This window comes from Phoca vitulina, unplaced genomic scaffold (genome assembly GCF_004348235.1).
Source record: "Phoca vitulina isolate PV1807 unplaced genomic scaffold, GSC_HSeal_1.0 scaffold41, whole genome shotgun sequence".
Classification (NCBI taxonomy): Eukaryota; Metazoa; Chordata; class Mammalia; order Carnivora; family Phocidae; genus Phoca; species Phoca vitulina.
In genome coordinates this window covers 14,068,622-14,088,276 of record NW_022589744.1, presented here as the reverse complement: position 1 = coordinate 14,088,276, position 19,655 = coordinate 14,068,622, and the positions used below count along the sequence as shown (strand labels likewise).

Below are 19,655 nucleotides of genomic sequence, written 5' to 3'. Positions count from 1 at the left end.
CTCAGCTTCCTTATCAGGATCGTGGGGATAGTGACACCCACCTTGTCCAAGTGGGATGATGAGTCAGTGGGACATCCTGGCCAGTCACAGGCAGTGTGACTGTTCCTGTGTGTCATTCCTGCCGAGTGCCCTGTCCTGCCCTGGCCACAGCCTCTCTGGGCTGGCACCTAGTCCCAGGGGATGCCATTTCTGCCTGTGGGAAGCTCTGCTTCTTTCCAAGTCCTGGCCCTAAAGGATAGTCCTGTGCTGTCCCACCCAGAGAGGAATCAGAAGGATGGCTTGTCCCCCCTCCCTGGCTGTGGAGCAGTGGCCTCTGACTGCCCAGCCTTGTGGGTGTGGAGTCCAGCGTCCTCGTCAGCAGGAGAAGATAAATGTTTTTAATTCAGGGAGCTTTTCATGAGCCAATGAAAGGAAGTAAATCATCCTTCTAGGCCCTGGAGCCCAGAGCTGGTGCCTGGTCGCAGTGGGGTAGGCAGCCAAGCAGGGTCACTTGGACCACAGGTGGGCCTGGGGACATGGTCATCCGGGGTGCCGGGCACCCCCAGCCAGCCCTTCTTCCATGGGAGGGCAGGAGGCATCGGCCTGACATCTGCTTCCTATGGTGTGGGTTCTGGCGCGTGTGCGCTGCGTGCGGGAGACAGGAGTGTGGACATGGGTGTGAGCGCGCACCGGAGCGGGACCGTGAGAGCTGGGCTGTGTGCGCGCGTGTCGGTGAGGTGTGTGTGAGGCGCACAGAACCTGGACACGGTGCGACATGGTGTGTGGGTGTGCATGAGCCCGGGAGTGAGTATGCCCGCTGTGAGAGCCGGTGCTATGTGCGTGCGCCACGTGGGTGTGTGACATGTGCACACGGGTATGCTCACGTGCATGCGTGTGCACGCATGTGCCGCACCTTGGAGCGTGCCCTGCACGCCCTGGGCGGCGTGAAGCTCTGGGTGCCCGTGTGAGTGTGCCCCCCGCTGTGTGTGCGAGCACGCATGTGCCCATGGCTTCTGGAGAAGAAATGCTTAAAGATGGAGTTGTCAGCCCCGCGTTGACAGGCGCAATCAGCAAAGTGCAGCGTCGGCAGGAACGGCCCTGGCTCCCTCAATTACCCGGGAGGAAATGGCCCCGCTTTGTGCTGAGGAGGCAGAGTGTGGCTGGAATAAAGCAAGTGGAGCAGACCCAAAAACTTCATTAATTAAAGAAACTCATTAATGAGGGACATTTAATCAGCTGCAGATTAGATCCATGCTCGCCTCTTCCATGAGCCAGGCGCCAACGGGAAAGGAAGCCGGCCTGCCTCCTCCGCCCGCCCGCGCCCTCCCCCGCGCGCCCCCGGGCCTTGCGCCCTCCGCAGGAAGCAGGGGTGCCCAGGCCGCGGGGCGGGGCCGCTTCTTGGGACAGCCTGGGGGGCGGGGGGCCGGGGGGCCAGGCGTGTGGGCGCTGTGCGCAGTCACGCGGAGGCGTGTTCCCGCGAGGGGGCGGCGAGCGGGCGTCGGGGTCAGAGAGGCACTGAGGCTGGCGCGGCCTGTACCTGGGGACCTGGGTGGCGGCTTGTGGGCAGAGCGCAGGGCCCCCGCTAGACGCCCTCCAGCGCACAGGACGGCCCGCCACGGAGGGTGAGGCCGAGAGGCCCCGCCCCGCGCTGGTGGGAAACGCACCGGGGGAGGCGGGGCGAGCGCGGAGCAGGTGTGAGTGCGCGCGGCTGCAGGCGTGCGTGTGGTGCGCGCGGTGCGTGCACGAGGGAGCATGTGGCCCAAGCACTGACATTCGGAACAGAACGCATGGCACCTTGGGGGCCGCAGGGGAGGCTGGGCCCCTGTTGGACCGAGAGAAGGCTGGAGGGGTGGACTTCAGAGGCCCGTGGCTGGGTGTGCGGGACCCAGGCCACCCAAGGCCATCCTGGGTCCCCGGGGAAAGTCCCCGCTTTGAAGTGTTTAGAGACTTGTGGGCTGGGGGGTCAGGGCTGTGAGGAGAACGACCCCTGACCTGGGGCAGCTGTCTCTTGGAAGTGCCTGGTGCACACGGGCTGCCTCGCCTCCCCCCCAGGCCCAGGCCACAGCTGGCACGGCTTGGACCCCAGCTCCCAAGGACCTCTGCCCGCCCCCGACAAGCTGCTGGAGGACACACCTGTCAGGCCACACACACGCACCCGCCCCGCGCCTTAGACCTGACTGCACCTGCAGGGGCCCGGCTGCGAGCACCATCCGCAGGGGATGGTGCTGTGGGTGCCGCCTTCCATGGGCACCCCGGCCGGGCCTGTGTCCCCCTGCCTGGGCAGAGCGAGGCCCGGCTGCCTCGGTGGACAGAGCCTGACTAGGAGAGGCAGAGGCCGGACACCTGGGAAGGGCAGTAGCCACCAGCACAGGATGGACCCGGCTCCCCCCGCCAAGAAGTCTGGCAGCCTGGGAGCTTCTTCTCAGCATGGGGGCCGCTCCCCTCCTGGGCCAGGCCCTGTCCTCTTTCCTCCCTGCGCCCCAGACGAGTGGTGGTTGCGTCCAGTTCCTGAATGCTCCTCCTTCCTCCTGGCTCCAGCCACCTCCCAGCTCAAGGGTGTGCCCCAGTGATGCCCCTTGCCCCCACTGCACCACGATGGCCCTCCGACTGGGAGAGGTGGAGGGGAGGGGAGGCCCGCTTTCCCCAGCGCATGAACGGAGCAGGTGGGTGATGGCAGGACTGTGGGCCGCAGGGCAGGGACTGTCAGGTGTGAGCGGAGGTCACCCCCCGCCTCCTTCCTCAGGGTCCCCACCACCACCCAGCTGGCCTCCCGGGGAGCCCCAGCCCCTCGCCTGTCCCTCCTTGTGGGTCCCTAGCTGTTTGGACTAAAGTGAGCTGCGCTGGGCAGCCCTGTCCTGGGGCCGTGGGCAGAACAGGTGCTCAGAGGTGCAAACAGGTGAAGGAATGAGGTGCTGCCCCCTCTGGGCACATCCACGTAATTCTCAGCGGAGGCCCCTCAGAGTCCCTCCTGAGTCACGCAGAATCCCTGCTGCTTCCTAAGCTCTAACCCCCGGTGCTGGGGTGGGGGTGCTGTGTGGGACTCAGGGCAAGCCCCCCACCCTGTGTTCTTCCCCGGGGGACTATTCCAGACTCACTCTGTTCTGGCCCCACGGGTGCTCACCCATGGCCAGGATCCACCCACAGTCGCTCTCCCAATGCTGCTAAGCAGTTGTCTGCCCAGGCCCAGGGGCTGGGAGTGCCCCCTCCCCACCTCCTGGTCACCAGGGCCCAGGCCTCGCATCTCTAGAGAAAACAGTGCCTTCAGCAGGGCAGAGGACTCGTCCAGGGTCCAGGCGAGGCCACCCCTCCACGTCACTTGACCCTGGCACGGAAGCTCCTCCCCACTCTGCAAGCCTCAGCTCAGGCCAGCAGACCCCAGCTGGGGTCCCAGGCCCAGCAGGTTGGGCTCAAGCTCAGTCGGCACTGACAGAGGCTGAGGGTCCCTTCGTGAGACATCTGGGGTTTGTGACCTGTAGTGGCAATTCTCCTGAGTCACAGATCCTGAGTCGGGAGGTCAGGAGGGCTGAGAATCTGCATTTCTAACTGCTCCCAGGCCATGCCGTGCTGCTGGCCTGCCGGCCCCACCTCCAGGACCTTACTGTGTCCAGCTGCAAAGAGCCACATAATCTGCCGTGCATGGCCACGAGCACCCAAGGGTTCTGTCCCCACCAAGTCCCCCCTCCCAGGGACACTGCACCAACCCCCAGCTCCCAAATGTCCCCAGGGAAGAAAGGCCGCCAGGGGAGTTATCCCAACCGACGGATAAACCCACAGTTCTCAAACCAGATCCCCGGCGGGTGTTTGACTGTGGAGCATATTATGTAATCTTCGTTGCCAGGAAATTTACCTTCCTAATTACATTTTGTGAATTTTCATTTGAGTGTGCCTTCACAGAGCTCTCAGTAACTAGGAGAAGGGCACGTGGGAGGGAGAGCGGGACGTCTAGGAACCGAGGCCACCGGGCTCAGACCCCAGGCTACACCCAAGGACCCCCAGGAGGAGTACCCCCTGCCCACCACCCCCTCCCACCCCACCCCCGCCCACCATCCTCACCCCCACCTGCCCACCTCATGTCCGGGGCGGTGTGCTTAATATCCCGTTTGACTTGCTACTTGAGGACCACGGGCCATTAATAATGCTAATATTCCTTAATGAATATGCAGGAAACAGACCCAGGGATGCCGCCATGGATGCAGAGGGCTCTTCCTAGAGATGCAGAGCCAGCTGCCCCAGACGGTTGAGGGGAGTGGCCAGGGGGCTGCTTGCTGACACTTGGGGTCAGCATGGGTGGGTTCCCGGTGGTACTCCTCCTGGGGGTCACCTTGACAGCTGTCCTGGAGCTCTGTCCTCACGAGGCCCTGGGAGGGAGCTTTGGCCCAGACAGTGTTCTCTCCACCCCACTGAGGAGGAGCTGGTGTCCACACATGCTCACCTGGTTATAAACTCACGGCAGCATCTCAGAGGGCCTCGGGGCAGGATGGAGGAGGAGCCGAGCAGTGGAAATCACAGGGGTTAGGGATTGCTTGGAAGGCTTCCTGGAGGAGGTGTTTGAATGCTTCCAGGACAGGGTAGGGTCCTCCTCCACTAGGCTCCCCTGTGAAATGGGGAGAACCAGAGAATGGATCATCCCTGGAACACAGCACTTCCTTGGGGCCTGCACCCCACCTTCCAGCAATTGAAGAGGGTCCCTGTGCCCAGAAAGGTTTGCTTTCCCAGTGTCTGTCAGAGCTGGGGGTGCTCTTCTCCCAATCTCAGAGTTGCTCATCTCCTGCACCCCTTCCTTCTGTTCTCAGAGGGGGGCCCATGAGCAGCAGCTGAGAGCCACATGGGGGCCCTTCCCGCTGCTTGGGGGGAGCTGGGCAGCACCTGCTCACCTAGGTGCTCCTGCAGGGCAGAAGGGGGAAGCTCTGCAAAGGGGCCCATCCAGGTGACCGATGGTATCCCTCAGTTCTGCCTCCGGCCGCTCTGGCATTCCTGGTGGTCTGGCTTCGTGAAGCGCTGTCTCTTGTTGACCGTGGCCCCATCTGTCCCCACAGGGGAGCGCCCGGTGCCTGCTGCTGGTTCTTCATGGCACGTGCACACACATCCCCAGAGCTGTAGGTTCAGAGCATGGCAGAGCCCCGGGGCATTTGTAAATAGGGCAAGGACCACTGCTCATTGGGGGCAGTCTCTCTGCTCCCTTGCTACCCCCCCAGGGCAGTGCTTGTCCCCCCACTGCCCGACCTCCTGCAGAGACCCCACCTGGGCTTGGTGCCTGAGGTGTACCCCAGCTGGTGATGGAGGGGAGGGGGTGGTCCCAGGCCAGCCCAGCAGCCTGGAGCTCTACATGGACCCAGGAGCTGGGACTGGTTGGTGGTGTTTCGTTCTGGCTTGATTGACAGTCCAGGGTGAACCTGCTTCCCAACCCTCCCAACCCCCCCCCCCTTTCCAAGCCCCATCAGCTAGACGGCTCCTCGCTGATTTCCCCAGGCAGGAGGGGAGCCTGGTGGAGGTGCGGCTGATGGGAGAAGGGGATTTATGGAGTCACATTATTTATGATTTGTATGCAGTAGGTTTGGAGGGAATTATGGCTTAATCGTGCGAAAATCCATCCCCTCGCCTGGGGCTTTTCAGTGGAGCACATTGGGGCTGAGTCTGGACGAAGGGGCAGTGGGCTCGGGCCGCGTGGCTGGCTCCATTCTAGGGGGTGGGTGGGTGACATCTCTTGGCCCTTGGGGTCCATCAGGGCCAGAGGTCCTTACTGTTTCTTGTTCCTTGAGCCCCCTTAGCATCCGGTGAGGCACTAGGACCCCCTTCTCAGAAAATGGTCTTAAGTGCCTACAATACATAGCCTTATAAGGGAAACGATTTTTATTAAGATACACTTATCAAAAGCGAGAAAACTATAAAATCCTCCCTGTGGCGTCTTTCCTACTGTGTGAAGTAACCAGGCCCAGGGCCGCTGTGCTCACCACCCTAGTTTGGAGTTGGGGTGAGCACAGGGCTCACACGCTGGTGTGTCTGCCGCACACTTGAAGGACCCATGGTTTCCGTTGGCGGTGGCCAAGTTCTCGGGGAATGCTCAGGCCCTGGGCTTGCAGCCGCACTGGTGGACAGGGGCGGTGCCAACAGTTCAGCTGCAAGAAGGTAAGATGGTAGGGTATTGTTCCGTGCCGAGTTCTCGCCCCCAGACAGCACGCTCCCAGAGCACGTGGCGCTTGCACGGAGCACACACAGCAGGTGCAGGGCACGCACGGAGCTCATGACAAGCACGCACAGAAGAGGGAGCATGGAGCGCGCACGGAGCGTGGAGCACGCTGCTTTGCAGGCACTAGGCTGGCACGGCGCGCCTTGCTCTGGCACCGGGGCAGCTCTGGGCCGGCACCGCCAGCTTTCATGGTGCAGACGCAGAAGCCTGACCTCGGCGGGGAGACCGGAACAAGTGTCTCCAGGCTCCCCGGCCCCGTGCCGTGTCCATAGAGAGGCAGGGTGCCCAGGACGTCCCAGGGGGATGGGCCCTCGTGCTGGGGGCTCAGGGGGAACCCAGGCTGGGCCCCCACGGAAGCCTCATGTGTTCTGGGGAGGGGGGGGGGCGTGCGCAGAGCTCCAGGCTCAGACCTTGCAGGTTGCTAGGGTGACCTGGCCCCATCGCCCACCCGCAGTCTCCAAAGTGGCAATGGGGAAGCTTGAGGCCCTACTGGGAAATGAGCAGCTGGGGACAGTGGAAAAGGAGACACAAAGCGGGGACGGGGCGTCGGGGCAGCCTGGGCCCCAGACCCCTCCCAGAGAAGGAAGGAGGAAATGAGGAGGGACCTCTGAGAGCCAGTGGCTAAGGAACCCTCCGCCGAACGGCCCCTGAATGCAGTGATACGGAGTGTGACGTGCTGTCTGACAGGGCTAATTAATAAAGGATATTAAAGTGGCTGCCAGGGGACAGAATGGATTGGATGGGGCAGGGATGGGGGTTGTGGGGGCCGTCTCTCAGGTGGATTCAGCCTCCCTCCCTCCCAGCAAGCAGCGCTGCCCTGCTCCCTCCTTCCTTCCAGCCCCCCCGACCCCGACCCTAACCTCTGCTCTCCCACTCACCCCCTCTGCAGCCCCTGCCCCAGCCCTTCGCAGAGTCCCCGTCACGCCTAGTGCCATGTCGCTGGCCTTCCCCAGACCTCCTCTTGCGTGGATGAGGAAAGTCAGTCAGGCCCCCTGCCCCTCCCCAGGGTCTCTGGAGGCGTTCATACAAGGCCTGCGTTCGGAGACTTCATGCTGGTAGCTTCACACCACGGGAACAGTAGACGCCACAAAGCAGGGCTCCCCGCATCACCACACACACCCCCCCAGAGCCAGGTGTTAACCACTCACCAGCACACCACTGTCTCCCCACAAGGTGGGGAGAGGTGAGCCCCCGGGAGGGAAGCGTCAAGCTCAGAAGCTGGGGAAACCCTGGCTGATGGCTTGGTTAGACTGACTTCCGTGAAGCAGGGACAGAGCTCCAGGGTCCTGGGGCAGGGAGTGAGCACGAGGGGCTTGGGGACCCTCTTCCAGGCCGTGGGTGGAGGGCACACCCCTTCTGCTCCTGTTCAGACAGCAGTCCATACGGGGCGGGCAGTGTCCTGTGGTTCCGGAGTCGGCCGGGCCGGGGCTCAGATCCCAGCTCTGCCGCAGGCTGGTTGTGTGCACGGGGGTAACTTCCCACCGGGTTTCTTCCCTTGGTGGAGAATGCCCGTTCACAGATCACTTGACCATTCCATGAGATAACGCATTTTTACTGTTTAACACACTGCCGGGCTCTCGAAAACCCTCAACCAATGGCTGTCACTCCCCAAATCGTCAGCATTACTCAGCATTTACTAAGCACCTGCTGTATGCCTGAACTGTGTCAGGGGGCCGGGGACCCATGAAGAGCCCTTGCCCTCAAGGGTCTCATGGTCTGGAGCTCCACGCCCCCACACCACAGCACCCGTACCACTGAGGTTCTGGAATGTTCCAGTGGGCTCAGGTGCTAAGGCATCACCCTGCCCACCTCAGCTGCCTGTACTGTGACAGCAGCCCAGCTCTCCCTGAAGCATGCCAGCCCCTCTTGTACCTCCCAAGGTCTGTGGCCTTAAGGTGCTGGACGCGGGGACACCCCCCACACCACCCCCATCCCCATCGAACGCCTCTGGGATAACATCTTGAAGAACTTGGGGAGGAAGGCATGAGAGTGTCCAGGAGAGAAGTCTCTGCTGTGCATCTATCTGCAGGACGGGGTGCAAGGGGGCCGGGAGGGGTCTCGGATGGAGATGGGGGCTGGGCCTGCCCCCCAGGGCTCCCAGGATCACCTTCCCACTGCTAGGACCTGGCTTTCCCCTAGCGTTCCTGGCCTAGTGGGGGCACCTCTCTTCCTGTCTGGCAGGGACGCTCTCCTGCTGCTGCCTGAGCCCCAAAACTTGGGGTCAGGAGTCCATGAGTCATGACAGCAGCCTGTTTCTGGGCTGAGAAAGCAACTGAGTCAGAAGGCAAGAACCTGGTTGAGGGAGAAAACCGTGTGCCGTGGCTGTCCGCCCCCTGCCTTCCACGTCAGTGACCCCAGCTGAATCCCAGAGCAGCCGTTTCTTCCTCTGTGGGATGGTGGCAGGACCTCGAAAACTGTTGGGACTGTTTATTTCTGTATCGGTGCCCCCCCTCTCCCACGCGTGGGGAGCCCCTCTGTGAGTCATGAGCCACCTCCAGGCCCAGCCCCTGCTCTCAGTTGGCCACCAGAAAATTCGAATGTTAACGTGAGCCGAATGCCATGGAGAGGCTAATTGTCTGCCCCTGAAAATCACATCATGCATTTCAAATTGAGTTAATGCCCAGGGGGCCTCCACGGGGGTGTCTGCTCCCGGAGGTGGGGCTCCACCCTCCCTGGTGTGCCCCAGGCCCCTAGAACCTGGCACCAAGTGGGCTGTCTGTGCGTATTCGACAATCAAGTTCACGCACGCTGTTGCTCGCACCCCCACTGGCAGAGATGCATGAACGCCAGCCCTGCCCGCACCCCCCACCATCGTCCCTTTCTGGAATCCCAGTTGTCACAGGTCCCCCTGAGAGCAGGGCCAGGCTCCACCATCCTTGGAGACATCCAGAAAACCCGTGATACCCCTCCTGCCCAGTGCGCCCGGAATTACGGCGGGACGTCTTCCCCAGAACCAAGGCCATGTAGCGGGAACTCGAGCAGAGCCCTCGTGCGTGGGCTCATGGGGGACGGGCGTCGGTGGGCATCCGGCCTGTTCCCTTGACATCATCATGGGCCCAGATTCATCTCTGTGCCTCTCCGTAATTTCATCTTTTTTTTCCCCAAAAACTTCACTTTCCATTGGTTGGCACGTTAAAAAATGAAAATAAGACCATCCCCTCCAATAAAATTCTCCTGTCTCTCCCACTCTTCCCCCCTTTCCTGCCGGTCACCCTGAGCATCCGGATGCTCTCCCACGGCTCTGTGCCTGCATTCTCTCGAGTGGTCCCCTCGCTCCGGGAGACTCCCTCCCATGGCCCCCGAGCCAGCCGCCCTGGGCAGGCCCGGCCAGAGAGGGCCTCCTTCTCAACAGATGGGTGTCCGCCAGGTCCCCCCGCACCTGAGAAAGGGAAGGCGCTATAGCCAGGGTGACCATTCAGAACGCCGGCCTGGATTCACACCCACACAGAGCCGTTCACCTGCGTTTCCTCACCTGTAAGAAGGGAACGACCATAGCGCATTCCTGGACCCACGCTGGGGAAGAGCCGTGACGGGTGCGGCATGTTGGATTCTTCGCCCCTAGAGGGTCGACCATGGGAGAGCAAGTCTGTGGACTGCAGTTGTGCAGGCCCCAAGGCTAAGCCGGGTGCTGGGTGGAAGTTTCCAGAAGGCAGATTTCAGCTCGGTGCGTGGAAGAACTTTCTGGCAGAGCTCTTCCAAGACCGAAGGAGGCTGTGCGTTGGTCGAGAGCAGAACCCAGTGGGGGCGCCTGTCGGGGAGCCAGAGAAATGAGAGTCCCAGTTTGCCTGGCAGGCCGGGTTGGGTGTCGCCTACGGTCAGAGATGTGGGCCACTGGCTCACGTGTGTGTGCCTGGGATGGGGGGCAGTGGGGACCTCCCTCCAGGCGGGGGGTCAGAGCCATGAGGTCCCTGGCTCAGCTGTCACTGGAGGCCCCAGGGACTTGAACCACACCTCCTGCCTGCCAGAGGTCAGCCCCAGATCCACCCGCCTCCCCTTCCAACACTGATTCTGCACGGAACCGGGGGAGAGCTGGGGGCCGGGCCAGGAATGCTCACAAAGGGCTCTCTGGACTGGTGTCTTCTGGAAACCAGCCCTCCCATTCTCGTGGCCCAGTGAATTGTCACATGCCGTGTGCCTGTGGACAAGCAGGCTGTGGCCCAGACTTGGGACCTTGACATCTGTCCGTCCCATCATGGTTCCGGCCACAGGGAGCATGAGCAGCGGCACCTGTCCCAGGCCCCTCTCCCCACTGCCCTCTCTCCGCGTCCATGTAACAACCACTCCATGCTGTAAGTGTCTCAGACCTCCTGCTCCCTCGCCACGTGGCCTGTGGCCTCAGGGTCCCCTCTGTGAGATGCAGCTTGTGACCCCCAACTCTTAGGTCACCAGGAGGTCACCAAGTTTGCAGGGCACCAAGGGCAGGCCCTGCTCACCACTGGTATTGGGCGGACCCCAGCCTGTGCACCTCGGTGTGTCCTGGTGCCTGGTGGCGGGGCTCAGCAGGTGCTGGGGACGGAGATGTGCGGGCCGTGGCTGTGACGGGGAGGGTCCGACACCTCGGGGCAGAGTGGGGCGGGCAGACCACACCCTCACAGTTTAGTCCAAGTGGGGGTCATTCTGCTTGCCCACCTCCTCCGTGCTGTCTGCAAGCCGGCTTTGCCCAGAGGTAGAGAAATGGCTCATTGCCCAGCCTCTGCCGCCAGCCTCCCACTGCAGCCTGGCCTGCAGGCCTGGGGCATGCGGCGCCCTCCTTCCTGGGGGTGAGGAGTCCAAGAGGCAATTAGCCTGATTGTCCTGGAGGGACTGTGGGCAGCAGGAGCCAGAGGGACTGTGTGGACAGAAGGGTCCGGGCGGGGCTCCATCAGCTGCCACTCTCTCCTCCCCCTCCCCCCTGCTCCTCTGGCATCCCGCCTGCCCATCACTGCACCTTCACCCTGGGACCCTCATCCCGGCAGGACGGGAACACTGGCTGGGGGACCTGGGAATTCAGGCTGGGGCAGACAATGCTTTGGGCCGGGGGGTGTGGGCGGACATTGTGGGGGGGGGGTTCTTAGCCTGAGATCTTGAAGATGAGGGGTCTTCCCACCCAGACCCTCCCCTCCTGTCCCCCTTCCACAGACTAAGAGGTAAGGCTGAGCTCAGTGCTGCTCAGAAGTTGAGGGTCCTGGTATCAAGGGCAGGGCTGCAGAGTGCAGGGGCCAAGACAAGGCAGGGGCCAAGCGGGAGGACAGGGGGCACCCCTGAGAGCCCGGCCGGGCCCTCCCTGCAGAGATGCCTGCCTGGTCTGTTCTTCCATCCTGCACCACATCATCAGGATCTGAAAGGGTATCAATGGCTCTCTCACTCCTGGGGTAATTCCAGGTGACTTTATTTACAGGGAGACTATTTTCAGAAGTGTCTGGACGGTGGGTGGAGGGGGCCTGCCAGGGACCATGCAGGACCCCACAGCTGGTGGTGACAGAGCCGCCACCACCTCCCAAAGGGGTGAGGAGGAAGCAGCGAGTGGAACCGAGGAGGGAGGGTCCTGGAGCAGGCCCCCTGCAGAGGAGGTCCAGTCCCCCTTAGTCCAGGGCAGAGCCAGCCTGAGACAGCCTCCCGGGACTCGCTCTCCTCCCTCTGGACACCGGAGGCCAAGGGGTGCAGTCCATGCCAGTCACCTCTCGGATGAGGGGAGAGCCGGGCTGGCTGGACGGATGGCAGACACTAGGTGAAGCCTCTCAGAGAGCCCCTGCGCCCCCCCAAGGCTATAGCCACACGTGACACCCGCCCTTCTCGGTTACCCTTTGCCAGATGCATGAACATGGATCTCTCTGGAACTTAGCACCTTCCAGCATCCATTACTGCCTCCTGGGAGCGGCTGGCTCCTGCCGGGCCAGAAACTCCTGCGGACACAGACCGTACCTGACTCATCTTCAAATGCGGGCTGGGAGGAGGGGCTGCCTACACGTTGCCTGGGCTGTAGCTCCTTCTCGCTTTACGGAGTGTCATGTTTGGCATCGCTTCTGTGCCCTGCCGTCGGCCCCCAGGGCAGCCCCAACGTCACCCCGCGGAGTGATGAGGGGGTCAGGTGGCGGTGTGCTGGCGTCCAACAGCTGCCTGTCCTGGGACAGACCCAGCCCTGACCGGTAGCACGCGCCAGTTCTCGGGGTGTGAATACTCCCACTCTGGCCGATTTCAAGCTGCCAAGGTGAGGTCACCACACTTGGAGCTGGAAAGAGATGCTCCCAGTCTACTCGTGAGCCCGGAGGAGCTGGAAGGGGCCAGTTCCCGCACAGCACGGGCCGGCCTCCGCCCTCCGCTTCCAGACTCGCCTCGTGCCGTCCTGCCCCTGCTTCTGCAGTTGGCACGTGTGCAGTGGAGGGTGTGGGATGGGACGGGTCTGTGTGCTCCCCTGCCCTGGGGCCCCACGCAGGCGTATCGGTCTCTGCCTCTGTGCCTCTGTTTCCCCTCTGCAAAAATCGCCATCGAAATACCTGCCCCGCAGAACGGTGAACGAACGGGAGATAAAGGGGCACGAATCAGGGCACGGAGCAGGCTGTCTGCGGTTTCCCGTGGAGTCCTGCCTCTGGGCTTGTGGGGACTCCCTGCAGTGGCACTCGGGGCACACCCAGCACTGTTGGCAACCGCTGTCACGATACGCTCACTCATCTGCCAGGTGCATGTCTGTCATGGTCCTACTGCGTGTCATCACACTCTGGGGGCTGGAGATTCAGCACCAGGCAGACTCTGCCTAGAGATGATGTTCTGGGGTAGGAAGCAGACAAGGTGTGGTGGCCACGTTGGGACTCTGAGATGGAGGAGGGCAGAGCAAGGCCAGGGGGTGGGGAGTGCAGAGTGGGGGCACCCCAATTTTAAAGGGGCCTCCCTGAGAAGGTGACACTGAAGGAAGTGAGACTGCCATGGCATATGCAGGGAACAGTGTCCCTGCAGAAGGAACAGCCAGCGCAAAGTCCTTGAGGCCAGAACTGGACATTCAAGGGGCAGCAGGGACACTTATGCCTGGCATAGAACAGTCAAGGGGAATGAAGCAGGACATGAGGGCCCAGGAGGAGGGGGTCCAGGTCATGCAGGGCCAGGGGGCCATATTGGCACTCTGTATTTTACTCGGAGAGGACTGGTTGTAGGGGCAGGGGCAGAAGCAGAATCTGGGGGAAGTCATGGGGGCCAGATCTAGGTGGGAGCAGCAAACTGGCCAAGATGGTTGGGTTCTGGGTACATGTTGAAGGTGGAGCTGATGGGACTTCCTGCCTGATTGTTTGGAATGGACAAAAAGAGAGGGATCACCCCAGGTGAGGGGCTGAGCACTGGCCTGTGGGCAGGGGGGCACCTCAAGAGAGGCAGATTTGATGGAGACAACGAGGAAGGAAGCAGGAGTCCCCTCAGGGGTAGGTCAAGCTTGAATTATGTATTAGGTGTGCAGATGACTGGCTGTAGTTGGAATTCTGGGGAGAAGCCCAGGATGGAGACACAACTTGGGGATGGTCAACATGCAGATGGTATTTTTAAATTGAAACTAAGAACCTTAGTTCTAGCCACATCAGAGAGGGTCCAAAGACTGGGTTTTGGGGGCCTTCAACATCTACAGGTTGGGGAGATATGAGGAAACGGTAACACAGATATAGAAGAACTTCCAGTAAAGCAGAAGAACCAACAGAGTGTGGTGTGACCAAGCCAAGAGAGGAAAGTGTTTCTAGAGAGAAGAGTCAGTGCTGCTGAGGGACCAGGTCCGGTGAGGTTTTCAACATGGCAGACATGGGAACTTTGACGAAGGTAGTTTCAGGGAATGGTGCCAGGGAAAGCCAGTTTGGAGTGGGGCTAAGAAAGAGTGGGAGTAAAGGAATTGGGGGTTGCAGATCAAGGCAGCTCATTCCAGAGACTTTGTTCTGTATGGAAGTAGTGAATTGGGTGTGTAGGCTGAAGGGGCCATTGGGTCCAGGGGGTTCTCCTGGACCTGTCATGGGAGAGATTGCAGCGAATCAGCAGAGCTGTGAACATGCGTTGGTGAGAAAGGCGGGGCTCTAGAATATAAGGCAGGCAGGCCATCAGGTGAGTGTGGACATTCTCCCTCTGTTTTCTGCAAAAAAGAGGAAACAAGGAAACTGCTTCAGTCAGTGGTCAGTGATCTCAAGTGAATCTTCAGGGTGATTTTATGTTTTTCTCCAGCAGTGTGGGCCATGGAGTGCAGTGGGAAGAGCTGGATCTTATCAGTCCTATCAGGAAAATGTGATGATAGGAGAGAGGAATAAATTTGTAGAGGAAGTGGAATAATGACTATCCAACTATTCATCTCTTCACCTGTCTACTCATCCATTCACCCATCCACCCACCCATTCACCCATCCACCCATCCATCCATCCATCCATCCATTCATACATACATACATACATCCCTCCATCCATCCATCCCTCCATCCATCCACCCACCCATTCACCCATCCGTTCATACGTACATACATACATTCATACATACATACATCCGCCATCCATCCACCCACCCACCCATCCACCCATCCACCCACCCATCCATCCATCCATCCATCCATCCGTCTACCCACCCATTCACCCATCCATCAACCCATTCACCCATCCATTCATCCATCCATCCACCCATCCACCCACCCATCCATCCATCCATCCATCCATCCGTCCATTCACCCATCCATCCACCCATCCATCTACCCATCCATCCATCCACCCATCCATTCATACATCCATCCATTCACCCATCCATTCATCCATCCATCCATCCGTCCATCCATTCATACATACATCCATCCATCCACCCATCCATCTACCCATCCATCCATCCATCCACCCATCCATCCATCCACCCACCCATCCATCTACCCATCCATCTACCCATCTATCCATCTGCCTATTTGTCCGTTGGTCTGTCTATTCATCCCTCCATCCACCATTCTTCCATCCACCATCCATCCATGCACGCATCCATTCATCTGATGTGCATTGAGACTCTTCTCTGAGTGCAGCAAAGTGCTGTGCTGAGTGCAGGGATATGGGAGCAGAGAGTGAATGAGTGGCCCTCGTGTTCTGGGAATTTCCAGTCCCCTGGGGAGCCAGACATGTTCACAAGCTGCTCTGAAACAAGGCCAGCTGAGACGAGGCCCCAGCCTAGCAGGAGGAGTCTGCTCGGCTCATGCCACAGAGCCCAAGCCTCTCTTCCACTCTGGCCCCAGCAGACCAAGGAAGAAAAATGAAAAGGAATGTGACAGCACTAGCCATGCTGCCCTCTCTGTGTCAGGCACTTCACGCCCTCGGGTGCACCTGATACCCTCCACTCTTCCAAGGCTGGTCCAGGGGCCCTCAGCCCGAGCTGCACAGCGGAACCTCATGGGAAAGTTTGATCGTAAATCCACTCAGTTGCCCTGGGGAGGGGTCTAGGCATGGGATGTGCAGCCAGGGTGCGGGCCACTCACCTGAGCGCAGCCACCTCCAGCGTGGATGTGGAGGAGACAGGCAGGGGTGATGAGAATCTCCCCCAGGACGCACCAGATCACACTAGCTAGGTTTTATTCTGCGTTTCTCTGTCTGGGCACCGTGTTGACCTCTTGCAGATGAGGGAATTTGTTCAAAGACAATGAATGGTCACCCAGAGCCACCCGGTGGCTAAGGGAAGCCCTCCCTGTGTATCCCAGGCTCTAACTCTGTCCCTGGGCTGTGAAACTTCACACCCCCAGTCCCCCCATGAAGGGCCACATTCGTGCGTGCAGGAGCAGAGGTGAAGATCTGAGAGCCAGGCAATCTGTGCTGCTATCCCCGCTCCTCCTGTATCAGCCTGACAAGTCACTCAGTCCCTGTGCCTCAGTTTGACCAGCTGTGAAATGGGCACTATTGATCGCCTGGTGGGTTGGAGGGGGATTCAGTGAGTTAGTGTGCAAAGCAGAGAGCTCTCTGTGCTCAGATGTGCTGATTTATTATCATGTCCCAAATGGCCCTGGATGCCCCATCTCCCAGCTGCCTCCCGCCCACCCAGACCCCTTCAGATGCGGGCACTCGAGCCCCAAACCCACCACCCTCCCATCCCACCGTTGTGTTGTAGGTTCCCTGGCGGTCTGGGCTCTGCGCTCCAGCCCAGGGAGCCACTGCGGTGGGAGTAGCGGCTGTCACTAGTCCCGAGGGGACCCAGGGAAGAGGGTGCTGGGGAGGGGTGGGGGTGGGGTTGGAACGAGCAGATAGAAGAGCCCCTCCTTCCTGGGCCTTGGAGGAGGGGGGAAATGGGGGCCCTGGGAAGATGTGAGTTGGTGAAGGTTCTAATCAAATATTTATCAGTTAATTGATCTCTCGAGGCTGCTGACAGCGCCCTCTCCCTTACCCTCCTCCTCCTCCCTCCCGCTTCCCTCACCCCTTGCCCTGGCCTCTGTCCCTCCCCCACTGGGTGCTCCTCCGCCTCCACCAGCTCTCACCTCCCCCACCCTCCCCTTCCTCACCCTGCACCCTCCCCTTCTCCCGCCCAGTAGGTAATGGGACTTTGTGGGCTACTTCGAAGCGGGTGGGGGGTGGGAGTCCAGCAAAGGGCGTGCACTCATGAGCGTGTGTGATGCACACACGTGTTTCCCTCCCACCGCCTGGAGCTCAGATGCTGCCCCAGCTTCGGGCTCTGCAGACAGAGGGTGGCACAGAATTTTCTGCTCTTGAGGCCACCGCTCAGCAGGGAGGTCACCCCAGGAGTTAGGGGCAGTGAGAGCAGGCGCTAGCTCTGGGGGTTTAAAGGGGCTGGGACCCCTGGCAGAGAGTTGGCCTCAGGCCTCCTGCCAGCAGGGAGCTGGGCAGGCGGACACGTCGGTCGGTGGGGGACAGAGCCCTGGGCTGCAAGCAGAACACCCAGCCCAGGTCTGTGCACATTCACCAGCACTCTCGGGAGGCCAGGCCCCTCAGGTCACCTTGTGCTCTGGGTAATTGTCTGCATTCACTCCTGCCCTGGATGGCAGAGCCCACAGAGGCTGGGGGCTGCCCATCCTGCACCACTCCCCGCCAGAGCCACGGGCCTGGCACCCCCCCCCAGACACACGATAAACAGTTGTGGGGTGAATAAGTAGTAAGCGATGAAGAACAGAGCAAGACCGGGCATGTTCTCTGGAAGGAGCCCCCATCTCACTGGGGCATGGGCAAGGAAACAGACCTCAAAACATGCCAAGGCCAGGGTGACGGGGGCAGCGCAGGAGTGCGTGGGGTTCCTCCTTGGTGAGACTGTCCACGTCTGTGCAAGAGTCCTTCCACACTGGGGAGATAGCCAAGTGAGGGATGGCACCTGTCCTTCCAGATGGTGGGGACACTCTCTCCCGAGGACACCCTCGGAAGGTCAGAGAGTGCCTCACCTGCTCAGAGGGGCTGCTGCAAACCTGCCCTCCCTCCCGGCATGTATCCTCAATGGGGAACAACAAGTGGGAGAAGCCAGGACCCCACCCCTACCCCACCCCACCCCCCCGACAGCATGAGGACCCTCGTCCCTTCTCTGGGGCTGAGGGGCTTTCTCCCAGGGCTACAGCAGGGGTTCCCACAGGTGCCCAGATTGCTGCAGGAGGTCTGGGGTGCGCATTGCCGACAAGCTCCCAGGTGAGGCTTCTGGGTCCAAGCGCCCCATGAGAAGAGCCTCTGCCCTGCCACGTCGCTGGGACCCTGCCCCAGGGCCCTGGCTTCTAAAAGCCCCTGGGGCAGCAGGCCTTCAGGGACGGGCTGGGGTCTTCTGGAGATCTGCTCGGGGGTCTCGAGACAGAGCTGGAACCTTCCATGCCCCACAGACAGCACCTCAGCTTTGGGGCCATGATGGGGGCCCTGTGGTGCCAGGCTCCCAGTTCTGTGGGATCAACTCTGATCATCTTCCCTGCAGGCTGTGATGATCTCCCACTTCACCGATGGGAAGAAGCAGGGCTTGAAGCCTTCATAAGGCAGGAGGGAGGAGGGCGTGGCTCTAGGGGAGACAGGAGGGACCCCCATGCTGCTGGCACGTTCTCTATCTTGACAGGATCAACTGGGTAGAGGGTACACGGGATCACACGGTGTTACTTCTTAAAATTGCACGAGCTTAATGTGGGTCTGAAAGTATGCGTCAGTGGTCTCAAGCCCTGGGCTCCCCAGGCACCTCCAACGGCTAGATCTGTGCCTCATGTCAGGGAGCCCCCCACCCCCACCCAGGGGGTCTGGGCCATGCTTCTGGAGACCCCCGCTCCGGCCTGCGAGCTCTCGAAAGGGGGCACGGTCCGGGCCTGCCGGCCGTCTAACCAGCCTGCTGTCTTTCCCTCCGCAGGGCAATCAGGACGCCACGGCTCCGCCTGAAGCGATGGCCCAGCCCTACCCCCCTGCCCAGTACCCCCCTCCGCCACAGAACGGCATCCCCGCCGAGTACGCACCGCCCCCTCCGCATCCCACGCAGGACTACTCGGGCCAGACCCCGGTCCCGCCGGAGCACGGCCTGACCCTGTACACACCAGCACAGACCCACCCCGAGCAGCCGGGCACCGAGGCCAGCGCACAGCCCATCGCCGGTGCCCAGACAGTGCCGGTAAGGGGCCCCGCGAGCCCAGAGTTTCAGGGAGCAGTGCCCGCCCAGAGGGGAGGCTTGGTGGGGCGGGGAGGGCCCGGGGGGGGCCTCTGAGATGGACAGGCAGGTCCTTGCCGCCTTGGAGCTCTTCGTGTGACACGAGGCACGGGGTGGCTGGTGACCCCGATGGCTGCCCGACCCCCTGAGCGGAGCCTCCCAGCTGGGCCGCCAGCAACCTGTCCCTGGGAGGTGAGGGGAACGGTGTGGCCTGGGCCCGGGTGTCTGCACAGGCGGGGGCAGGGCGACGGGAGAGGAGGCTCAGGGCCCCTCGCGTGTCTCGGGTGGCGGGCACAGCGATCATTTCTAATCACTCGTAATCTACCTGCTTGGCTGCTCTCCAATCAGAGAGCCTCACTTATGTGGTTGTAATGCGGCTTCAAGGAGAAAGTGCTGAGCCGCACGCTTCCCAGAGGCTCCCAGACAGCAGAGGAGCGTGGCCAGGGGCGGCCGGCCCGGGGTGGGCGTCCCACGACGCAGCCCCTCCTGGGGACCCGCCAGCCGGCCCCACCCCTTCCCCGACCCTCCTCCCCATCGTGGTCTCCGCGCGCCCACCCCTGCCTCGGCTCCCGGGCTTCGGCTGTCCCCGCTGGCTCCCTCCCAGTGCGGGCTGGCCAGGGCTGGGCAGGAGGCCAGCAGCTTCCCGATGGGCGCCCCCCTCCGTGCTCCCTCAGCCGCCCTTCCGGCCTGGCTCCCGGGGTGCCCTGTGGACCCAGATACTACCCACCCTGCCGGTGTGGACAGCAGCCCCCAAGCTCTCTGGGGAGAGAGCCCACCCAAGCCGCCCACTGGGCTGGACCGGCCCCTCATGTGGGGCCCAGCCAGTGCGCTTCTGCCCTGTGTGGATCGCCGCCAGCGAGGTCAGACCTTTCCATTCCCCACGTCCCAGTGTGGGGAGTCTCCCATAGACCCGCAGACCCCCAACCCGGGGTTC

At 61.4% G+C, this 19,655-nt stretch overlaps 1 protein-coding gene across 6 annotated transcripts in view; it reads left to right on the top strand.

Annotated features, from left to right (window-relative positions):
* RBFOX3 (RNA binding fox-1 homolog 3) overlaps positions 1 to 19,655 on the top strand; it is a 413,554-nt gene that overhangs the window by 373,038 nt on the left and 20,861 nt on the right. For all 6 annotated transcript variants that reach the window (XM_032429503.1, XM_032429501.1, XM_032429502.1 and 3 more), the window contains one exon: positions 18,431 to 18,685. In XM_032429503.1, coding sequence (XP_032285394.1) covers positions 18,464 to 18,685 — 222 coding nt within the window. In that variant the 5' untranslated portion in view covers positions 18,431 to 18,463. Of the gene's footprint in view, positions 1 to 18,430; positions 18,686 to 19,655 lie in introns of those variants that run through there.